The sequence below is a fragment of the Cottoperca gobio genome, chromosome 4 (assembly GCF_900634415.1).
Source record: "Cottoperca gobio chromosome 4, fCotGob3.1, whole genome shotgun sequence".
In the NCBI taxonomy this organism is placed as follows: domain Eukaryota; kingdom Metazoa; phylum Chordata; class Actinopteri; order Perciformes; family Bovichtidae; genus Cottoperca; species Cottoperca gobio.
In genome coordinates this window covers 26,355,836-26,376,628 of record NC_041358.1, presented here as the reverse complement: position 1 = coordinate 26,376,628, position 20,793 = coordinate 26,355,836, and the positions used below count along the sequence as shown (strand labels likewise).

General features: G+C 42.9%; 2 protein-coding genes across 4 annotated transcripts in view; both read left to right on the top strand.

Annotated features, from left to right (window-relative positions):
* ttc39a (tetratricopeptide repeat domain 39A) overlaps positions 1-879 on the top strand; it is a 29,327-nt gene extending 28,448 nt beyond the window's left edge. For both annotated transcript variants that reach the window (XM_029430289.1, XM_029430290.1), the window contains one exon: positions 1-879. This exon is cut by the window's left edge and continues 1,150 nt beyond it. The gene's annotated coding sequence lies outside the window, so the exon portion shown is untranslated.
* A 526-nt stretch (positions 880-1,405) lies between these two features.
* Positions 1,406-20,360, top strand: rnf11b (ring finger protein 11b). Of its 2 annotated transcripts, XM_029430096.1 has the most exons (5): positions 1,829-1,965; positions 2,970-2,991; positions 16,247-16,416; positions 16,908-17,277; positions 19,316-20,360. In XM_029430096.1, the coding sequence occupies exons 1-4, from the start codon at positions 1,874-1,876 to the stop codon at positions 17,077-17,079; spliced, it is 456 nt and encodes a 151-aa protein (XP_029285956.1). In that variant the 5' UTR covers positions 1,829-1,873; the 3' UTR covers positions 17,080-17,277; positions 19,316-20,360. The 2 variants fall into 2 exon arrangements, with proteins under 2 accessions (XP_029285955.1, XP_029285956.1); XM_029430095.1 differs by lacking the exon at positions 2,970-2,991 and having other exon boundaries at positions 1,406-1,965.
* The last annotated feature ends 433 nt before the right edge of the window (positions 20,361-20,793 follow it).

Below are 20,793 nucleotides of genomic sequence, written 5' to 3'. Positions count from 1 at the left end.
TTCTTTACATTTATATATTGTAAATGGCACCTTTTACACAAATTGTCCCGTTTTAAGAGGACAGATGAATGTGTCTTTTAGAAAGGCAGACCCCCTCCTTTTCTCCTCCTGGTGTGTGGGACAGGCTCCAACAGTACTTGAGCTTGAACAAATAGGCCATTCACGCCGAGCAGCGAAGGACTGCGTGCTTGTCGGCCTGTTGCATCTTTAGTGAGTGAAGAAGCTCTGAACGGGAACCACCACAGTCGTCCTGCTACGTGAACGTCCTCTGCTGCTCCTGTATCAGCCATGCTTGACTACAACTGTCTATAAAATGACGTGAACATCATAACCTCGCTCCTGTGTCAAATAATAATCTGTATATGAACAAACACTTGTAATGATTGATGATAAGACAGAAAGGGGTCACCTCTAATCGTGTTGGTGGGTAGGTTATTTGAAGGGCTGTGTCTCAGCAACAGAATGTCCAAAACCTAGAAACTCAGATGGTGTCTCATGTGTTGGAATTAGAGCACTGCTGAATTATTCATGATTAGAGTAAGGTTTGGGATTCAGGACAATGACTAGGAGTCAGTTTCAATTTATTTTAATGGTGAAGGAAATGTACTTTCAATATTGTTTTATCAGCTGTTAAATAAGATGGAATATTTCAAAATTATATTTAATTTTCTGATAATTAATTAAGCTTATTTTAATTTTTCCCCCATTTGTTCTTGCCGATATAGCTGAAAGAAACTCTAGTTTCAAATTTAGTGGCATTGTGATGTTTACAATCAGCATATCTTATTGGGCACGGCTACTACTGTGCAGAATGACATTCCTGTACATACTGAATGTTTCTAATGTAATTTAAGATGAAATGATAATAAGCAACTAAAAAACACATCCCATTTTGTGTTGTCTTTTTTGTCACTCACTCACATGCACCACAAACAGAAGCACAAAATATAACGTGTACAGTACAAAGTGGTATTATCGACAGAACAAAGAGGCACTGTTTGCTTGCAAATCTTTGTATTTGTTGTTGTCATACCTGTGATCTAATCTTTGAGATACATTTAGTAATCTAATTTTGCTGATATGCATGACAAGGGATAAGGGATAGAACAAAAGGGGTATTGAAATAGTATATACATCATTTTTAGTTGAAAATAAACAAAAAAGACTTAAAATGACTAGCAGAATGGGTGATTATGTAATATTTGGTCATAGCAAATCTGCCATTAATATCACAAAGACTCACTTATCGATTTCATTTCTGTTTTTGTTTTTAGCAAAGGGCAATGTAATCTCTAATCTGATTGGCTGCTAACAAGAGCTTCCTGGATGTAGCTAAACGCTCATTGGTTCGTTGTATGAAGGGGCGGGGCTTCTTGTTGCTACATCCCCACCTTTTTGTCGTTGTTCGGCAGCTGTGAACTGGAAAGCCCCTGACAGCCAGGGAGGCTTCAGACTGCAAAACCGCGGCGAGTGTGTCGTTTTAAATGAAGAATACTAATATTTTCTTCGTTTCGCTTTCTTTGTGAGGTTGTTTCAGTCGCGCTTTTAAGCTAACCGAGTAGATGCTCTCCTACGAGTGCTAGCTCCGTGTACATGCTAGGTTCTTTGTGTGGCTAGCTGCTAGCCGAGGGATGATTTGTTGTTGTTGTTGTTGTTGTTGTTGAACTGACTGAGCAGCGCTCCCGTCGTTTGGGAGAGGAGACACATCAGCTGTGTATGGAGAAACGCCTTCTCATCTGCTGACATCTCATCTGTGAAAGTGGCCCGAAACCCCCCCCCCCCCCCGCTGTGTAAGGCTAGTTAACACCGAGAGAGAGGAGAGTTTGACCGAAGAGGAGGGAGATGGGAAACTGTCTGAAATCTCCGACCTCGGATGATATTTCTTTGCTACATGAATCCCAGTCGGACCGTGCCAGCTACGGAGACGGAGCTGACCCCGACCTGGAGCCACCGCCCCCCTATCAGGTAACTTTGTCCAACCAAAACATGACCATAGCTAGCCATTGTGTTTTTTTATTTTCATTAAAGTTAAGATGATGTCATGTGTTGAGTGGCAGGTCTTGGCCCAGTTTGCACATTCTCTGCCTTTTTGTATGTAGATGATAGAAAAGGTGTTAGACAAACAATATGTGAGACTAGAACAGCTGTTGGCCAGCAAACCCAGCCCACTGACCCCGTCCAGGCTGTTATACTAATCCGCTTTATTATATCCGAAAGTCTTGTCGATGCTTATCATTTCCCTGGATTCATATTATAAATCACCCTCAGCTGATATTACAGAAGCTATAGTCTAACACACTGAACCATGCATGTGTTGGCTCATATGAAGTGGAGATGAACTAAGACACACAGATGTCTATTGTGGCCTTTAATTCCCTTTTTAACACAATTACTTGTATTTTAATGGACTCCATAAAAGAGGGACTTCTGTAGTTCTCTCATAACTTCCTCAGCTGCTTCTCTCGCGGATCCCCTGCAGGGCAGCATCTCTGTCTGTCTGCTGTCCTTATTTTCTTAAATTAGATCCTCTGCACACAGACCAGGCCATGTTGTAGCTGTAGATATGATTCATGGTGTTCCCCTTCTGCTGTTTGTGTTTCTATGTTAAGGGGCGGCTGCTGTGTGTTATGCAATGCTTTGGCAGAGAGTGTGTCTGTTACTAGGTTAAGCCTTATCTGTAGATTTAAGATGAGTGTTTTTTCAGCCTGGGAAACTAAAGGCCGTCTCAGGTCATGAGAGATTGTATTGTGTAAAACTACCTAACTATTACCACCAGATATGAAAACACAAAGGGCTTAATTTGCCCTACTGTCTCAGTTTATTGTCGTCTATCATTGATATCAGCTTGATACTTTATTTATTAATAGATAAGCACTGAACTAAAGATGTCGTGAACACAGATTATTGGTTTCAGCAGCTGCTTCTAACCTTCATGCGTTGGCTCAATGGTATTTTTTTGTTCTTTATAGATCTCACTCTATCACCGTTAAGGTCAGTGTGAGGCTTCTTTATCATTATCTGTGTTAATATCAATGCATTTCTTTAAAAGACCAAAACCAACAATGACTATATGTTTTACTTTTGTTTTTTTAGGCTGTATTTAAGTCCGTCTTTAAAAGCTGAAATCACATCAAGCACAAAAGTATTGGCATCAAAATATACTTAACGTACCAAAAGTATTTATTGTGCGTAATATCCCATTTCAGAATCATATATTAAACTACTGGATTATGACCATTGATGGACTGTGTCACAGCTGGTAAATATTGAGCTTATTCTAATTACTTTATATACTGCTGCTGGATATCTTAACCTATAATAATATATTCTAGTTTATTTTTTAGTTTTTTTTTAATAATTTGTATTAGCTAATAATCTGAATCTGTAAAGTAACTAGTAACTAAAGCTGTCAGATAAATGTAGTCAAGAGTACAATAGTGGCTTCCAAAATGTCGTGGAGTAGAAATATATAAGGCCCTGTCACACATCTCCGTATGACAGAAACGTGTGCCGGAGTCCAAATAGGTCCAACCTTTCATCAGATCGGAAAAGTGAACATATACAGATACGGATGTCTAACCTATTGATAGCGCATCACTTACTAATACAAAATGTATCAGACGAATACCCAACAAATGCATAACGTATACACAAATATGGCGTATACAAAATATCGGCAATACGCTGGTGTACGTTGATATAAGGTATAAGTATATATATATATATATATATATATATATATATATATATATATATATATATATATATATATATATATATATATATATATATAGTAGTGTGTATATATAGTATTCGTTAAGAGCAGGCGGTGACACACTGGCGTGCGTTGTTGAACGCTGATGTTTTGAGCATGTTCAAAATTACCGGACGTACCCGACGTGTGCTTCATAAGATATGCAGACGTTACACATTACACATTAAGTTACATTACGCTAGACATACGTGAATACGGAATATGTACGTGAATACTTACCTACGTAAATACAGTACGTGAATACTTACCTACGTAAATACAGTACGTGAATACTTACCTACGTAAATACAGTACGTGAATACTTACCTACGTAAATACAGTACGTAAATACTTACATATGTAAATATAGTACGTAAATATAGTACGTAAATACTTCCGTGACTACGTTAGAGGAACGTTAGATATCGGCTACGTCGGCTGACGGTGAACCCTACAGCCAATGTATTGATAACGAGTGGATAACCTATTCCTACCCTATGTTAAGATGATGCCTGACGACGGAGTAACTTATTAAACGTGTTTCTACAGTACAGCTAGCGTTCAGCATGTTAGCCGTTCTCCAGCATCAGCATGACGTGAACCAGATGGCACTTTTCCAGCTCTGTTGTCCAGACGCTCTGATACGTGTTAAATAAGGAAGTGATACGCTATCAATGTTTGACATGCGTATAATAATTTGTTATGTATACGTCAGCTACAACGCTGTGGAAAAGTTGGACGTATTTGGACTCTGACAAATTTTGAGCTACTTTTCATAAATGCCGGCATGTTTCTGCCATACGGAACTGTGTGACAGGGCCGTGTGTCTGGCGTGATCGCCGTATCGTCTGCGTCCTTCAAATGACTACAACTTAATTTATATCAACCTATTGCCGATATTTCGTGTGCGCCGGCATACGTTTCTGCCATATGGAACTGTGTGACAGGGCCTTAAAGTAGCATAAAATGGAAATACTCAAGTAAAATACCTCAAAATCGTACTTAAGTACGTTACTTGAGTAAATATACTTCATAATGTTCCACCACTGATACTAATACATAAGAGGAACAAACGTGGGCTCGGTCAGTTCATGCAAACTTAAAAACGTTCTTAATCCTAATGGTTGACTTGTCAGTCTCCAGTGGAGTGACACAGTGTCCAGGTTGCTTCAAGGATGTCATGTCTGGCCTACAGCAGTGTGTCATTAGTCCAAAGCCTCCAGCTCTGGTATCATGGAGGAGTGATGGTGTAATAAACAACACACACACATTGCTAAGCTTCTTGGGAAGAGTTCTCACTAAGCTTTTCAGTTGTGTTGAGAAAGTCTGTGTGCAATTTGTTTGTACTGAGTTTCACAAGAGGGTTAACTCACTAGTGAAACCTGCTTATAAAGGAGTCTTTCAGAGCGGCCAGCTCTCTTCTCCCTGGTGACCACACTAATCAGCACCTTCACCAGCTGAACCCCGCCTGAGAACGCAGCACAGCACACATTTGTTGTTCAGATTAACACACTTTGGAAGTGCTGCGTGTGTGAGAAACGGGGGCTAAAGGCTCAACAATACCGAAATTGAATTTCGCGTTTTCTTAAACCGTGTCGAGTTTGGACCTCCGTGTGAAGGCCAGTGTTCTCGCTGTGGGAAGGGGGAGGTGTCATGATGCCAGTATCCCTGGTATTGTTTTTACAGCCCCTGGGTGGATACATCCTTCTTTGTCTAGTTGTCTGTCTAGTAAAAAATATAGAATGAAAGGAATTTTTTCATTAAAAATCTCTCATCCAGAGCGCCTTTAGTAGCAGAGTGGTCACACGCATGCCACATTACTGTAACGTCCCAGGTTGGATTCCAGCCGTGGGACCTTTTGTTGCATGTCATCCTCCTCTCCATCACTTCCAGTCTATGTTTCTACTCTGTCGAATAAAGGCAAACATGCCAAAAACAAATTTCCCACCATAGAAAATGCAATACAGTCACATAACAATGACCAAGTAATTGTTTATTTATGTAATTCATTTGTATGCATTTTGTATTTCAAGGGTGAGTTCTGTATTTTAAGTCTGGCAGGACCATAAACAAGCATTTCATGCTCAAAAATCCTCCAATCCGGCTGAATTAAAGCCAAAATTCCTCCCCAGCGAAGTGAAAGGCTGATCTTCAGTCATCAGAAGCATGTGGTTGCAGTCGCTACTGAAAGTGACGCGAGCAGTTACTACGTGTAGCGGGGCAAATGTTATTTTCCTTCGATTAATGATATCATTTAATTTAACTGTATTTTGTGTAGACCGATTACGTCACGACGGGCGACTCCTTCAGATGCAGCCGACAAATGCGGTTTTCTTTTGCCAGATTTGCAATTCGCAATGAATCTTGGGATACCTGAGGCCGTGCAGGATACATCTGATGTATCCTACACGGCCTCAGGTATCCCAAGATTCATTGCGCGCCCAGAGAAAAAGATTCTGACGAAATATGGCGCCCCTCGATCCAGCAGTAGCGGCAAATGGATATACTTTTAAATGTAAGTATCGTGTTTCAACTCGCTCGAATAGCTAACGATACAAATGTTATAAAATCAAAGGACCTTAAAACATAAAGTTTTCGCTGAAATGACGGTTAAGTTACGGGACGTTAGTGCCGATGCTAGTTAAGCTAGCTGCTCAGTTAGCCTTTTAAAGTAGAACTTTTAAGACCTTAACTTTCAAACCTAAGAGTTTTAAATGTTGATTTATATCTTACATAGATTGTATAGATAATGTATACTTCATATTACCCGCTTGGCTTTCTGACAGTTGAATATAATTTTAAAAGTCCAGAGCAATCGTTTGGATTTTATTATTTATAATATGTGACTTATTTTGTTTAGTGGTGTATAGCTAAACTTCCTCTAACATGTTGTTTGTTTTAGGGAGAAGGAGAGATGAGAGGGAGAGGATGGAGAGCAGGGAGAGGATGGAGAGCAGGGAGAGGAGGAGAGCAGGGAGAGCAGGGAGAGCAGGGAGAGGATGGAGAGCAGGGAGAGGAGGAGAGCAGGGAGAGGATGGAGAGCAGGGAGAGGAGGAGAGCAGGGAGAGCAGGGAGAGCAGGGAGAGGATGGAGAGCAGGGAGAGGAGGAGAGCAGGGAGAGGATGGAGAGGAGGGAGAGCAGGGAGAGGATGGAGAGCAGGGAGAGAGGAGGAGAGCAGGGAGATGGAGAGCAGGGAGAGGATGGAGAGCAGGGAGAGGAGGAGAGCAGGGAGAGGATGGAGAGGAGGAGAGCAGGGAGAGGATGGAGAGCAGGAAGAGGAGGAGAGCAGGGAGAGGATGGAGAGCAGGGAGAGGAGGAGAGCAGGGAGAGGATGGAGAGCAGGGAGAGGAGGAGAGCAGGAAGAGGAGGAGAGCAGGGAGAGGAGGAGAGCAGGGAGAGGAGGAGAGCAGGGAGAGGATGGACAGACTCTTCTCTCTGCTGAAGAAACTTGTTGACAAATTAAATGTAAATTAATTTAATATATATAATGATGAATATATTGTGTATTTAATTTACATGAACTATAAATGAAAATGAATGAAAACTTAATTGATTTGAAGGTTTAAGGATTTATTTTGCACATATGATTTATTAATTTAGAAAAGGGATTATTTAATTTAGAAAACTACCTATCAATGAATGGAAATGAATGATTATTATAAACAAAATTATTATAAAACAATATAACATTTACAGTATATACAAATAAAGTTTGCTGATGGGCTGCCTCCTGATGCATCATCTAAAATACATTATCGCCGGTGATGAAGCACATCTTCAATAATGATTGCAAATAATAATAATAAAAGTATTATCTCTGGTTCCGTTCTCTGGGAACAAATGTTAAAGTAAGCCGTCAACTGCTTGATAACGTCAGAGAGTTGCTAGGCGACGGGAGCGGCAACATTTAGGGGCGTGAACAACTGGTGACGTACCAGGAAGTCCCCCGTAGACCGGGCCGTCTCATTTCGTAGACCGCTCGGTTCAGCCTTCGCGGTATACGGAGATCCTGGCCTCCAAAGACCGCAAAGGCTACGTCCTGCGAAGGCTGCAGCCCCTGAATTGAGACACAGTCCAAGTTACCTGGATTTGACTTATTCTGCCTTCTCAATCGTTCCCATCTGGATATGATAGAAACAACAGGTGAACCGGGTGGATGGACACATTCAATGACGTGAACCCTGAGGGTTATAAACGTCTGCTGCTCGATAGATAGATACTTTATTCATCCCGACCATGTTTCTTGGGAATCACAGTCAGCAGTGAGTCAGAGTTGGGGGAATTGCGGCATCTGGAGCTGATTCTGCCCAGAGTCGACGGGTTCAAAGCCAATTTAAGTCATGGGTCAAACAAAAAAAAGGTTACATATTAACTGAAACTCAGACTTTAAAAGATACACATACTGCTGCAAGTTTAACGTTGACTAAAAGCTGAGATACCTCTGACTCATTGTGAGGGTGTAGAGCAGAACATTTGCACAGGGACACAGAACAGAATGGGCCCAAAGAGAAAGAGACGGGGAATTAGAGGAGATTTTTTGATCCCCTGAGGGAAACATTGCTTCTTTGTTTGAACAACGGGTGTAGCAGTTGTTCATGGCTGGGGAGGCATTGACTCTGACTGAGTCAGATTTACAAATGAACCAAACGGAGAAGCTTATTCACCATTTTCTTGGCAGCATGAACATTGACTACTGGTTATTTTTCATATCAGCATTCTTTACACACACACACACACACACACACACACCTACACACACACACACACACCCCTACACACACACACACACACACACACACACAGACACACAAAAGAACATTACATTTATAGCGGCTCAGAGAGGTATTTGCTCTGCACCCTCCATAGCTGATGCTTTGATTAATTTAAAATAAAGCTGAACTAGACGGTGCTACAGTGCACTTGACTCTGACGTTAGCTAGCTTATTGGCGCTTAACGTCTCTGCGTAGAAGAAGAGTAGAAACATGATCCTGTGGGCTCACGAGCGCCCTCTTCAGTGCGGCAGAGTACTGTCTGCCTCACCTGGTGTTTTTTCACTGTGGCTTTATGTCACATCAGCAAGATTAAATATGTTACACACGTGCATTACATACATTAACTGGACTATGCAAAGCCAGGACGCATAATAAAAGTGTCTGTAAACATTATATTGGCGACATACAGAGAGATAGCAACAGGCACGCGCCAAATGCATGCGCTCAACCTAGTTTGCGAGGGATTGCGCAATCCAAGGGGAGACTCGGCTCACAGCAGAAGTGACAAAAACTACAGTTGCTCAAATTGCGACTTGAACTGGCTCCAAAAGCAAATCAATCCCCGTTGACCCCCATGTTAAAATGTCCGACTTTACAGCAGAAATAAACATGTTTACATCCTGGTACAAAAAACCTGTTTTGGTTTCTATAGCTAATACAGTTATGACAGCTGTACGGGGGCTGAATTTCTATATTCCTAGACCATTCAAATTATTGTATGCTCTAAAGTTGTACTAAATGAAGTGCCTGGCCTTTGAGTAACAGTCCCAATCCCCCGAAAATCCCCCAGTTTTGATTAGTTATAACCTAATAAAACATTAAATACTGATCGTCGTGAAACATTGTTTAGGTGTTGTTATGTCCAGAGCCCACCTGAATGATGGCTGTTTCATCAATGAGCTAGCCACTGTCTGAAACTATTCCCCGCCGTGTTTGAGATTGTTTCATCAGAAAACACTGAATATCGCTACTGTTGGTTCAGCTTTGTTTTAATTAGCTTAATATCAGAGTATTACAGTCCACATAGTTATGGTCTGCACACACACAGGAAGGGTGGATGTTGAAAGACTTAAAGTGGATGAGATCAGCTCTCACGGTTTCGCTGAGTCATCGCTGTGGAACTGGGCTCAGAGAGATAAGGAAGGCACCTGTGTGTGTGTGTGTGTGTGTGTGTGTGTGTGTGTGTGTGTGTGTGTGTGTGTGTGTGTGTGTGTGTGTGTGTGTGTGTGTGTGTGTGTGTGTGTGTGTGTGTGTGTGTGTGTGTGTGTGTGTGTGTGTGTGTGTGTGTGTGAGAGAGAGAGAGAGAGAGAGTTCATGTTTGTGTCTATTCAACTGCTACAAAGCAGCTGTGAGTGTGTGTTGCTTGGAAAGCAGCTGGTATGATGAGTGCTGAGTCATCGCTGTGGGACTGGGCTCGGAAATATAAGGATGGCACCCCTGTGTGTTTTGCTTTTGAGAGCGAGAGACTGTGTGTGTGTGTGTGTGTGTGTGTGTGTGTGTGTGTGTGTGTGTGTGTGTGTGTGTGTGTGTGTGTGTGTGTGTGTGTGCCCCCTGGTATGGCTTGTAATGCCCCTGTCTCCCTCTTAAGCCTCTCAGACAGGAGAGTCACATTATGTCAGGCAAAGAGGCCTTTATGCTGCTGTCAGCTCGTTTTATAACCAAACCTTATTGGCTGAAACACCTTGCAGACTTTTAAAGATGTAACTGTGTTTGCATGACGCTGAACTTCAGCCTCTTCACACTGTTTATCTCACTTTGTGTTTCCTTAGAGGGTACGAAATGATAGAAGCATGCTGCTCTACTTTAAGATGGTTTCGTAGACCAGGGGGTGCACAGCACTATTGAAGAGCACAGCTTCTGTCAACCACCTGCCTCGCTGTTGAGATGAAAGAGCTTGCAGTCAGCAGTTTGGTTTTGAGCTTGGTCGGAAGAAATGGGAAGACAAAGATTTGCTTTAGAGGTGGTTTATAATTAGCCTTCAAACCTGGAGTAGAGTCGAGGCCGAGCATAGGAGGCGGGAACCTTGGCTACTGTGGTCTGCAGGTGCCTACGTACAAATGACCTTTCTTGTATGTTATGCTACAATCAGGGGAGGCAGGAAAAGAGTGTGACTTTCTCACTATGTTCAGATAAACAGTAGACGGGAAGATGAGTCACTGACTTCAGATATAACATTATCTCGACATTATCTCCTTTCCTCTCTGCTTGGAAGCATTGAAGCACCTTTTTTTAGTATTTAGAGAATTAGCTGACAAACAGGCCATTGTACTGCAGGTCAGTGACACAGTCTGTGGGTTTTGGCTGACACGCAGTCAGGTTGCTGTTACTGAGCACACACACCACATGGACCATGACTCGATTTTGTCCCGCCGTGAGTCGGCAGCTCGTACCATCAAAGGGGTCGAGGGGTTTTTAGTCTTTTTATGACGAAGTGAAAGGCTGTTAAGGGTGTATAAGGGACTCCCCTGATACGGGTTTTGATTGGCTGACGCTGCTCTGGCATGATTAGCTTATGACTGATGATAAAATAAATACAAATACATGATTACATTTTATTATTTACTTTACCTTGTCTCCCCAAAATGCACTTTTCCATCAAGATTGTCAGAAACCGGCTCAGGGAATGTGACGAGGAGAGAGTCCACGCAAAGTTTTTCTCAAATCACATAAGGTGTGTTGTTTATACGTCAGGCTACGTGATAAAAGACTTCTGTGTAGGATACTCCTGTGTTTGGTCTCTCTTCTCCTCGAGGTGCATTTAAGGGATTGGAAGATCCTCCATGATGGCGCGGAGGGGGAAGGTTTTCCGGGTCACGGGAAGAGAGAGGACGTGAGATAAGCATAAGTTAGTGTAAAGAAAAAGCACCCAAGGAGCAGCTTTTAGAGCCCGGAAGGCCCAGATGAGCGTTATTGGAGCAACTTTTCAATCCTCGTATTTGCTCCTTCCTGTCCTTTTTGGAATGCGTCTGGGTTGACGCGCTCAAACATTACACAGAGTTCACCGCCTTCTTTCAAATCAAATCAAATCAAATGTATTTGTATAGCCCAATATCACAAATGACACATTTGTCTCAGTGTGCTTTACAGACTGTACAGGATACGACACCCTCTGTCCTTAGACCCTCTGTCCTTAGACCCTCTGTCCTTAGACCCTCTGTCCTTAGACCCTCTGTCCTCAGACCCTCTGTCCTCAGACCCTCCTCTGTCCTCAGACCCTCTGTCCTTAGACCCTCTGTCCTCAGACCCTCTGTCCTCAGACAATCTGTCCTTAGACCCTCTGTCCTCAGACCCTCTGTCCTCAGACCCTCTGTCCTCAGACAATCTGTCCTTAGACCCTCTGTCCTCAGACCCTCTGTCCTTAGACCCTCTGTCCTCAGACCCTCTCATCGCACAAGAAAAAACTTCCTAAAAGAAACCCCATAATTAAAGGGGGAAAATGGAAGAAACCTCAGGGAGAGCAACTGAGGAGGGATCCCTCTCCCAGGATGGACAGACGTGCAATAGATGTCGTGTGTACAGGATAAACAACATAGTACAAATACAACATTTGACAGAAATGATGTGTTGAAAAAGAGAAAGTATGGATGAATCCACGATGATGTCAAAAAGGCTTCCCGGTGTCCAGCAGGACCAGGGCAGCAGGCGCAGCCACGATTCATGATCCTGATGTAAACTTTATCAGTGGCAACCTGCCACATGAGAGACAGAAACTCTGGGATGATGCCCCGGATGATGAGTTAGTAACAGACATTTACATAAATGCATACAGATAGAGAGGGAGAAGAAGAGAGGGAGGGGAGGAGAGAGGAAGAGCAGGAAGAGAGCAGGGAGGTGTCCCCCGGCAGTCTAAGCCTGTAGCAGCATAACTAGGGGCTGATCCAAGGCAAGCCTGAGCCAGCCCTAACTATAAGCTTTATCAAAAAGGAAAGTCTTTAGCCTGCTCTTAAATGTGGAGAAGGTGTCTGCCTCCCGAACACAAACTGGAAGCTGATACCATCAATCAGCTGAGGGTCATAAAAGGGGTGTGGCGTCTGCACTACACGTGCTGATGACAAACAATCAACACCATATTCTGTATATTCCTATTTCTATTTCGATTCTTGACTGTTTCCACACGTAACCAATCATAATCAAATAAATGCTTAAACTTATCATTTTGGCTCCAACAAGCGTAATCCATCTGACGACCCCCCCCATTGTCAGAAAACTCAACTTTATTCAAATTCAAATTACTTTATTTTCTGTGAGGAACTTCATTTGTGCAGTGGACAAAATAAGACGTACACATGATATAAAATATGCATATAGTGATCAAGAATTTCCCCAATTTCGATCAATAAAGTGCATATATATGTCACAAACAAAAGTTAAGGATAAAGACTTGGAGTAAAACCCTGCTGAGGATGTCCAGGGCAGCAATATTTGTTCATTATGTTTGCTACAGCGAAGGCTTTGTGTGAGCTAGTAATCTGTTATGTGTAAATACTAGGATTAATACCCTCAGCCGACATCAACGCCCCAAATTCCTGCTTTACCAGGCTGATGATGTAATGCGACACGTATACTGTCATTGTGTCTCATTATCACATCAACAAACACATCCTGTGACGCTGATGTCCATTGTCTTCTCCTCCTCTCACTGTTGCCTGTGTGAGTGTTCGCGTGATCCACTGATGCATGCTCGCCTGTATTGTGTGTGTCTGCAGGTGTTGTGCACAGATTTCAGAGCCCGCGAACGCTTCATGCTTCGGGTGTTTCTTCCCTTTTTAAGCGCATGATTCAGCCATGTTTGATAAGTAGATATTAGTGTTGAGTATGAAAGAGGTTTTGGAAGATTTGCAGACAAAATGGATGGAAATGCATTTGTTTGTGTCTTTAATCTCTTGTCACTAAGCTGTTCGTACAGCGTGTGTTTAAAAACAGAGGTTTTGCCGAGTCATCACGCTGCCTGTCTGCATTGGATTATATCAATATAGGAGATCTATGTATAAATGCTAAACACCAGCATCAAGCTATAATAAGAATAATAACCGGTGATGTTGCAAGAGAAATGAGCTGCAAAGACTCCACAAAGTGTCTGACGTACAAACAAAAGATCTTTTAATCCAAAGTTTACCCGTTAACAACAAACATACACTTGACTAGATTTAACAAGACGAACTGGCACAAGACAAGGGGAGACGGGACTAGTTATACATGAGGTAAGGGGACACAGGTGACAACAATCAGGGGCAGACGATCACAGAAGCGGGAAAACACACAAGGCAGGAAGTTAAGTGACCTGGAACGAAACAAAACAGGAAGTGCAAGACGACACTAAACAAGCGTGACTGTAACTTAACATAACGTCACCTGAGAGGTATTAAACACCGAACATGAACTAAACTACAACATAAATACATGACATTAATTCATCTGACGGGACATGACACTATAGTTATTTCAGGATGTCATCTTAGGCTTCGGGAAACACTGATCGCCATTTTTCAACATTTTCCAGAATGAAAGGGGAGTGTGTGGTTCAATACAAACATACAACAGTGGGGGAATCTGGGCTGTGTGTGTGTTTGTGTGTGTGTGTGTGTGTGTGTGTGTGTGTGTGTGTGTATGTGTGTGCTCTTGAAGCTAAAGCCGTTGCTTGTTATTGGACTTCATTTTCCCCACTTTTGTTTGTCGTTGTAGCTCTGTGCGTCTGCTCTCATTCCTCGTTGTCTACAATCTTCACCTTCCTCGCCCTTCACTGTTAGCAGTCTGTGCCTGGCATGCTGACAGTTTCTGCTGCTGCGTGTCCGGCTCTGCAGACTTCAGCACGCTTTGGCATGAGCGGTCTGCACTTTGGCTCTGCCCTTAGTCCTCCTTTCACCCTCGCCTCCCTCAGTCTCACTCTCCCTCTCCATGATTGTTGTCCTTCTGGTCAACCTGAGGTCACGTAATGAACAGTTGTCACAGCCCAGCCGACACGCCATGTGTGAAGCGAGGGAGAGGCATATGACGACAATTACACTGCTGACCACTGCGCATTTAACCACACACACACACACACACACACACACACACACACACACACACACACACACACACACACACACACACACACACACACACACACAGCTGCTGCCCCCCTCTGAGGCCCTGTCTGTTGCTTTCATTCCCGCTGCCTGTCTGCGTGTTTAGCACAGATGAAATAGAATCACTGAATGTCAGCTGAATATACTATGGACTGACTGAAGAGAGTTAGCCCCTTGTATTGGTCAAGCTCCAAAAACAATGGATACTACATTTCCCATAATGCAACTTAATCTTTCTTTAGACCTCTAATGCCATAGACGACATTATACATCAGTGGTGCTCCTCTTGACCATTAAACTGACTTGGATGTGCAGCTTGAAGAGTTACAATGCTATTTATTTTGTACGTAAGCAGAGCAGGACATAATAAGAGTTATCAGACTCACCTTTTTAATACGAAAACACATGACACACCAACCAGTTATAAATAAATAAATAAAAGGCAAAACATGACTACATACTATTTACAATACTATATTTGCACCATAATTTAAAGCAAAGTCTTCAGGCTAACATTGCATGAACATGAATAACCCTTCCTCTTGTCCCTGAATGAACTTATTCCCCCCGCCTACTACTATTCAGCTACAAAAAAGAAGAAACAAAGGTTTAGCACAGTAGCTACTTTAACTGCTGTTTTGTGCAGGCAGATCAGGAACAATTATATGTGATGGATGTTCATTAAAGGCTGCAGAGGGCTTTCTCTCCTGCTCAGGCTTCTCTCATCTCCAGCTGAATTCATTCGAGTGTCTGATGGCTGTGCCAAAAGGTCATCGGTGGAGTGTGGATATACAGGCGGTTAACAAAGGAGCTCACTTAATGGCATTAAAGTTGACTTATCCATTACTTGGCTGCAGGAGGAGGGGAAGAGAGTCAGTGAGCTGAAGCTCGCAGAGGCAGAGGAGGAACTAATACTCGCACCGCAAAACACAGTGGTGGGTGTGTACGAGAGTAGAGAGAGGAAGGGAAAGACAGAAAGCGCAAAGTCATTGACTGCAAAGTGAGAATTGAGTGATGAAAGCTGTCTGAAAGAGTCACTTAGAGTGTGTGTGTGTGTGTGTGTGTGTGTGTGTGTGTGTGTGTGTGTGTGTGTGTGTGTGTGTGTGTGTGTGTGTGTGTGTGTGTGTGTGTGTTCTCCCCTGAATACTTGCTGCTACTTTATATGTTAACTAAATATCTCTGCCATTTCTTTTTGTATTTGTGAATACAACTGACTCATTGCAGTCTGATACTGAAACTTTTGATTTGTTGTCACTTGTTCAGGTCTTTTCGGGTCAAACCAACGGCAAAGTGTAGTTTCCTGTTGACTCTCAGGAGAGCCGCTTTGCCACAACTCATCTTTTATTACACTTCACACTGTAGACTTCAGTCCTTTGGAGATTCAATCAAAGTCAAATGTTTTCTTAAACCTATTTGATAAATCAGGTCTCTATGACGCCAACAATGAAGCTGCACAGTTAAGTTTATTCTTATTATGTAATGTTTGAAAACATAAAAAAAGGTAAAAGCAGGCGTGCAGCAGCAGTTGGACACTGAGTGGGAAACAGCACCACCTGCTGCCCACCATCATGACCCCACAACAGGCAACAGTGTACATGAAGTGAGTAATCATCATTTGTTTTGTATATGCTCTTCTCTCTCTCTCTGCAGGAGCAGATCCATGTGCCTGTCTATCACCCGACGCCCAGCCAAGCCCGCCTGGCCACTCAGCTGACTGAGGAGGAGCAGGTCCGCATCGCCCAGCGCATCGGACTCATCCAGCACCTCCCGAAGGGCGTGTACGACCCAGGACAGGATGGCTCTGAGAAGAAGATTAGAGAGTGAGTAGAAGCCCTGGAGGGGAGGGGGGGGGGGGGAGTTACAATGATCTATCTTATCTAACACTCTGTCTGAGAACAGGATTCAAATGTAAACAAATTTCTGAAATAATTGTATTCAAAGTGTAACACGCAAATACTTTCAGATGATGTCATGTAGGAACTAACTCTGTGTGTGTGTGTGTGTGTGTGTGTGTGTGTGTGTGTGTGTGTGTGTGCTCTGCAGCAACAGATGGATGGTTTTACATACTCACTAGTTTTATGCTATTGTGGCATTTTAGAGGAATGTAAAGTAAAAGTAGTGCATGTATGTAGGATAATCTACCTGTTTATAGCATGTTGCATGTTTATAACTTGTTGAAAGTGTAGTTTGTAAATGGTAAAATGAGTAGACTTATTCTTTCCTATAAATGTCTATGGAGAGTTTAAACTTTCTGTCTTTCTGTGCTGTCCATGCCATCCCTAACAAAACGTACCTGTGTTCACCTACACAGGTGCGTCATCTGTATGATGGACTTTGAGTACGGAGACCCCATCCGGTTCCTGCCCTGCATGCACATCTACCACATGGACTGTATAGACGACTGGCTGATGAGATCCTTCACCTGCCCCTCCTGTATGGAGCCTGTGGACGCCGCGCTGCTCTCCTCCTATGAGACTAACTGATACACACACACACACACACACACACACACACACACACACACACACACAGACACATACAGTATATTTCCACAAGGCACCGGTGGAGCAGACTTTATACACACACACACACACACACACACACACACACTATGCACACAAATAGACATACACACATCTTGCTAACCTGTATCCTGGATTAGTTAGGTGGTGATATAAAAGGTGACGATGTAAAAGATTTCGGATGGTGTGTGTGTGTGTGTGTGTGTGTGTGTGTGTGTGTGTGTGTGTGTGTGTGTGTGTGTGTGTGTGTGTGTGTGTGTGTGTGTGTGTGTGTGTGTGTGTGTGTGTGTGTGTGTGTGTGTGTGTGTGTGTGTGTGTGTGTGTGTGTGTGTGTGTGTGTGTGTGTGTGTGTGTGTGTGTGTGTGTGTGTGTGTGCCGCACAAGTACCCCAGTAGGCCTGCTGGACAGGATTGGAGGGATGAATGGAGTGTTTGTTAAGGACCAGTTGGAAGGAGCTGGATCGAGTAGAGCACTGGAAAACGGGAACTGACAAATGGGGGATGTGAGAGGATACCGGTGAACAAGTCAAGGGGAATGGATGATGATGAGCTGATATGATTAAGAAATCTGACCATGATCCGCTTTTATATGGCGGAATACAAACGCAACCGTGCCCAGTCACACACTCCCATCATGGAAAGTACCAGAGTACTGGAGGGAGGACATCTGACCACCATCCCCAGGCTTCAGATTGTGTCTGTTTCTGCTGAGGCATGACTACTATAATGACACACTGCAAGACGAGGGGAGCTAGATGCTTTGTCTGCACACGGGAGCCTGTTGCAGAGTCACATCTGCTGCAAAGACTGCTACAGATATCTGATTTACAGTGAAGACTGCACGAGCTGGACATCCGACTTCAGACTACGAACATCAGATATATTCTGCAGACGCTCCACAGGCCTCCACAGGCCTCCACAGGCCTCCACTGGCCTCCACAGGCCTCCACAGGCCTCCCCCCACTGGCCTCCACAGGCCTCCACTGGCCCTGGAGTTGTCTATCTGTATACATATGAGGAAAAACAATATTCGGTGGGTGGATTGATTGGTCGTCCCGTGGCTTTGTGAAATCTGTTCGGTGTTTGTTTCGTCAGTCAGCATACAGTAAGGGCTTCGTCGAACCAGTGTGTACCAACAACACAGATATGGCAAAAGGAAATAAGTTTGTGCGTCAGTCACTAGTGTGATGGACAGCTGGTGGACTTTTGCTGTCGAGTCGCCGAGTCGTCGACTCCTCACGACTTCGTCACAGTCGGATCTCCGATTATTGACCAGTTAACTAACCATCGACACAAATCAGTCACATTTGCACTTCTTAATCAGACTTGAAACAACAGTTATGCATTCAGAAAGTATGTCAAAGGGAAGTCTATGATTTGCTTTACCTACATTGTCATTACCGTTACAATGATTTGTAATGAAAGCCACAGGAGTGAATTTGGCGCTGATATTGTCCAAATCATGTCATTCTAGGGACGGGATTAAAAACGTACACAAGGTTGTATGATGTATTTGCATAGATTCATCCTGAATATGTAACATGCAAATATGTTCATAAAACCAGACCGAAAGCAAACATTAGCAGCGGCAACTGCCACCATCTGGACGCCTGATGAGAGTCTGTGTCAGTAAATATGACTGGAGGCGCCTCTTCACCTGATATGATCGGAATGAGCCGTTATACTTCACTGACTTTGTGTTCTCACTTTAGAAAGGTTACATTTCTATCCATTTTTTATTTTTCTCCACATCAAGTTGAGGCGTAAATCTAAATTATCTCCTCGCCTCGTTACGAAACGTCTTATCGCCCAAGTCACCCAGTTTACTGTTAAAGCACAAAGAGAAACCATCGTTCAGTTACGCTTTCCTTCTCACTGCTAACGTTGGCGAGCAGGTGAGTCGGGAACACTTTGAATTATGCAGGAAATTGTGAATCATTTGAGCTCCCCCTGCATGGCGGGCATGATACAGATCCAACACAGTTTGAAAACATGCCTTTAGTGATCTGTGTGTGTGTGTGTGTGTGTGTGTGTGTGTGTGTGTGTGTGTGTGTGTGTGTGTGTGTGTGTGTGTGTGTGTGTGTGTGTGTGTGTGTGTGTGTGTGTGTGTGTGTTTGGAGTTGGCAGTCAGCACCTTAGTTTTTGCACAGTACTTTAATCTATGTAACTTTTTATGTTTTTACATTGTCCTCCATCAGTGAGGTGGAGCGCCATGGCCTTAGGTTACACATGAATTGGTATCAGCTGCTAATATTTGGAGTCCAGGTAACGTCGACACGAAGGAGGAAGTGATACAGAGACAGTTGAGACTGAATGCTGCAGCTGGGCTGTCGTTGTACATGCTGTGAAGAATACAAAGGATGTGACAAGGAAGTTGCTTTTTGATTGGACGTCTGTCCCATCACTTCCCACCGCTTTCCTCTGCACATAAGTATGCAAGCTTTTTTTTTTATTATTATTATTTTTTTACCTCAATCTGGATCCAATCAGAGCTGGGTGGGACTGGCAATGCATGGTTGTGGGGATAAACAAACGTGTCTTTGTATTAGGGCTGAACCATTTTGAAAAAAAATCTAATTGCGATTATTTTTGACTGATATTTTGCAATGATTAGCAATATTACTCTCCTTTTCATTGAAGAACATTAAAATGTTTATGGCGCGATGGTATCTGTACCGAAACAATGCTGTGTGTAGAATATGATGTGTAGACCAGGTCATCTCTGCAGCCATATTTACTCTAAATGGTATTTCACCTTTAACAAATATTGCAGTTGGCCACATTGCAATGTTGATAAAGTTTCGATTAATTGTTCAGCCCTACTTTGTATCTGCCATAGCTCCTAAACAATTAAACTGTTGAAGTAAAAAGAAGAATCCACATACTGAGTCATTGTGACCACTAGCACTCTCCCAAAGCTGTGTGTGTGTGTGTGTGTGTGTGTGTGTGTGTGCGTGTGCGTGTGTGTCAGTTGAGTTAGAAAATGTGCTCATATCCCCCGGATATTAACTCGCACGTCTGTCCTTCCCTAACAAGGACACTGCTTATTTATTTAAAAATGTCCACAGAATGGTTTCGGGCGGATCTTCTGCTTTGATTAAACACCAAGGTTTGCTCATGTGAACGGAGTATGTGTGCTGTAAGTTTGTGTATGGATGCTTGCGAGACATTTCCTTGTTTGTAAGCATAAATATGCATAAGCTATGTACTACAGGAAAATAATAAATAGACATTGCAACAGAACACAACTGCCAGTGTGTTTATTTGATTTCCTCTGCACACGTCTTACTACCGATGGAACATCTGAACTCTGTAAATACTAACTACATATATCAGTTATCTCTTTGAGGTTTGCCAAACTCTTCAAGTATATTTTGGATATTGTCTTCATCTGAACTTCCTTTTTGAATGTGTGTAACCATCGACACAAATCAGTCACATTTGCACTTCTTAATCAGACTTGAAACAACAGTTATGCATTCCGAAAGTATGTCAAAGGGAAGTCTATGATTTGCTTTACCTACATTGTCATTACCGTTACAATGATTTGTAATGAAAGCCACAGGAGTGAAAACAAACTTTATTACTGGGGACATTAACCAAACTACTGAATTCATTCATTCTAAGTTTGGAGCTGATATTGTCCAAATCATGTCATTCTAGGGACGGGATTAAA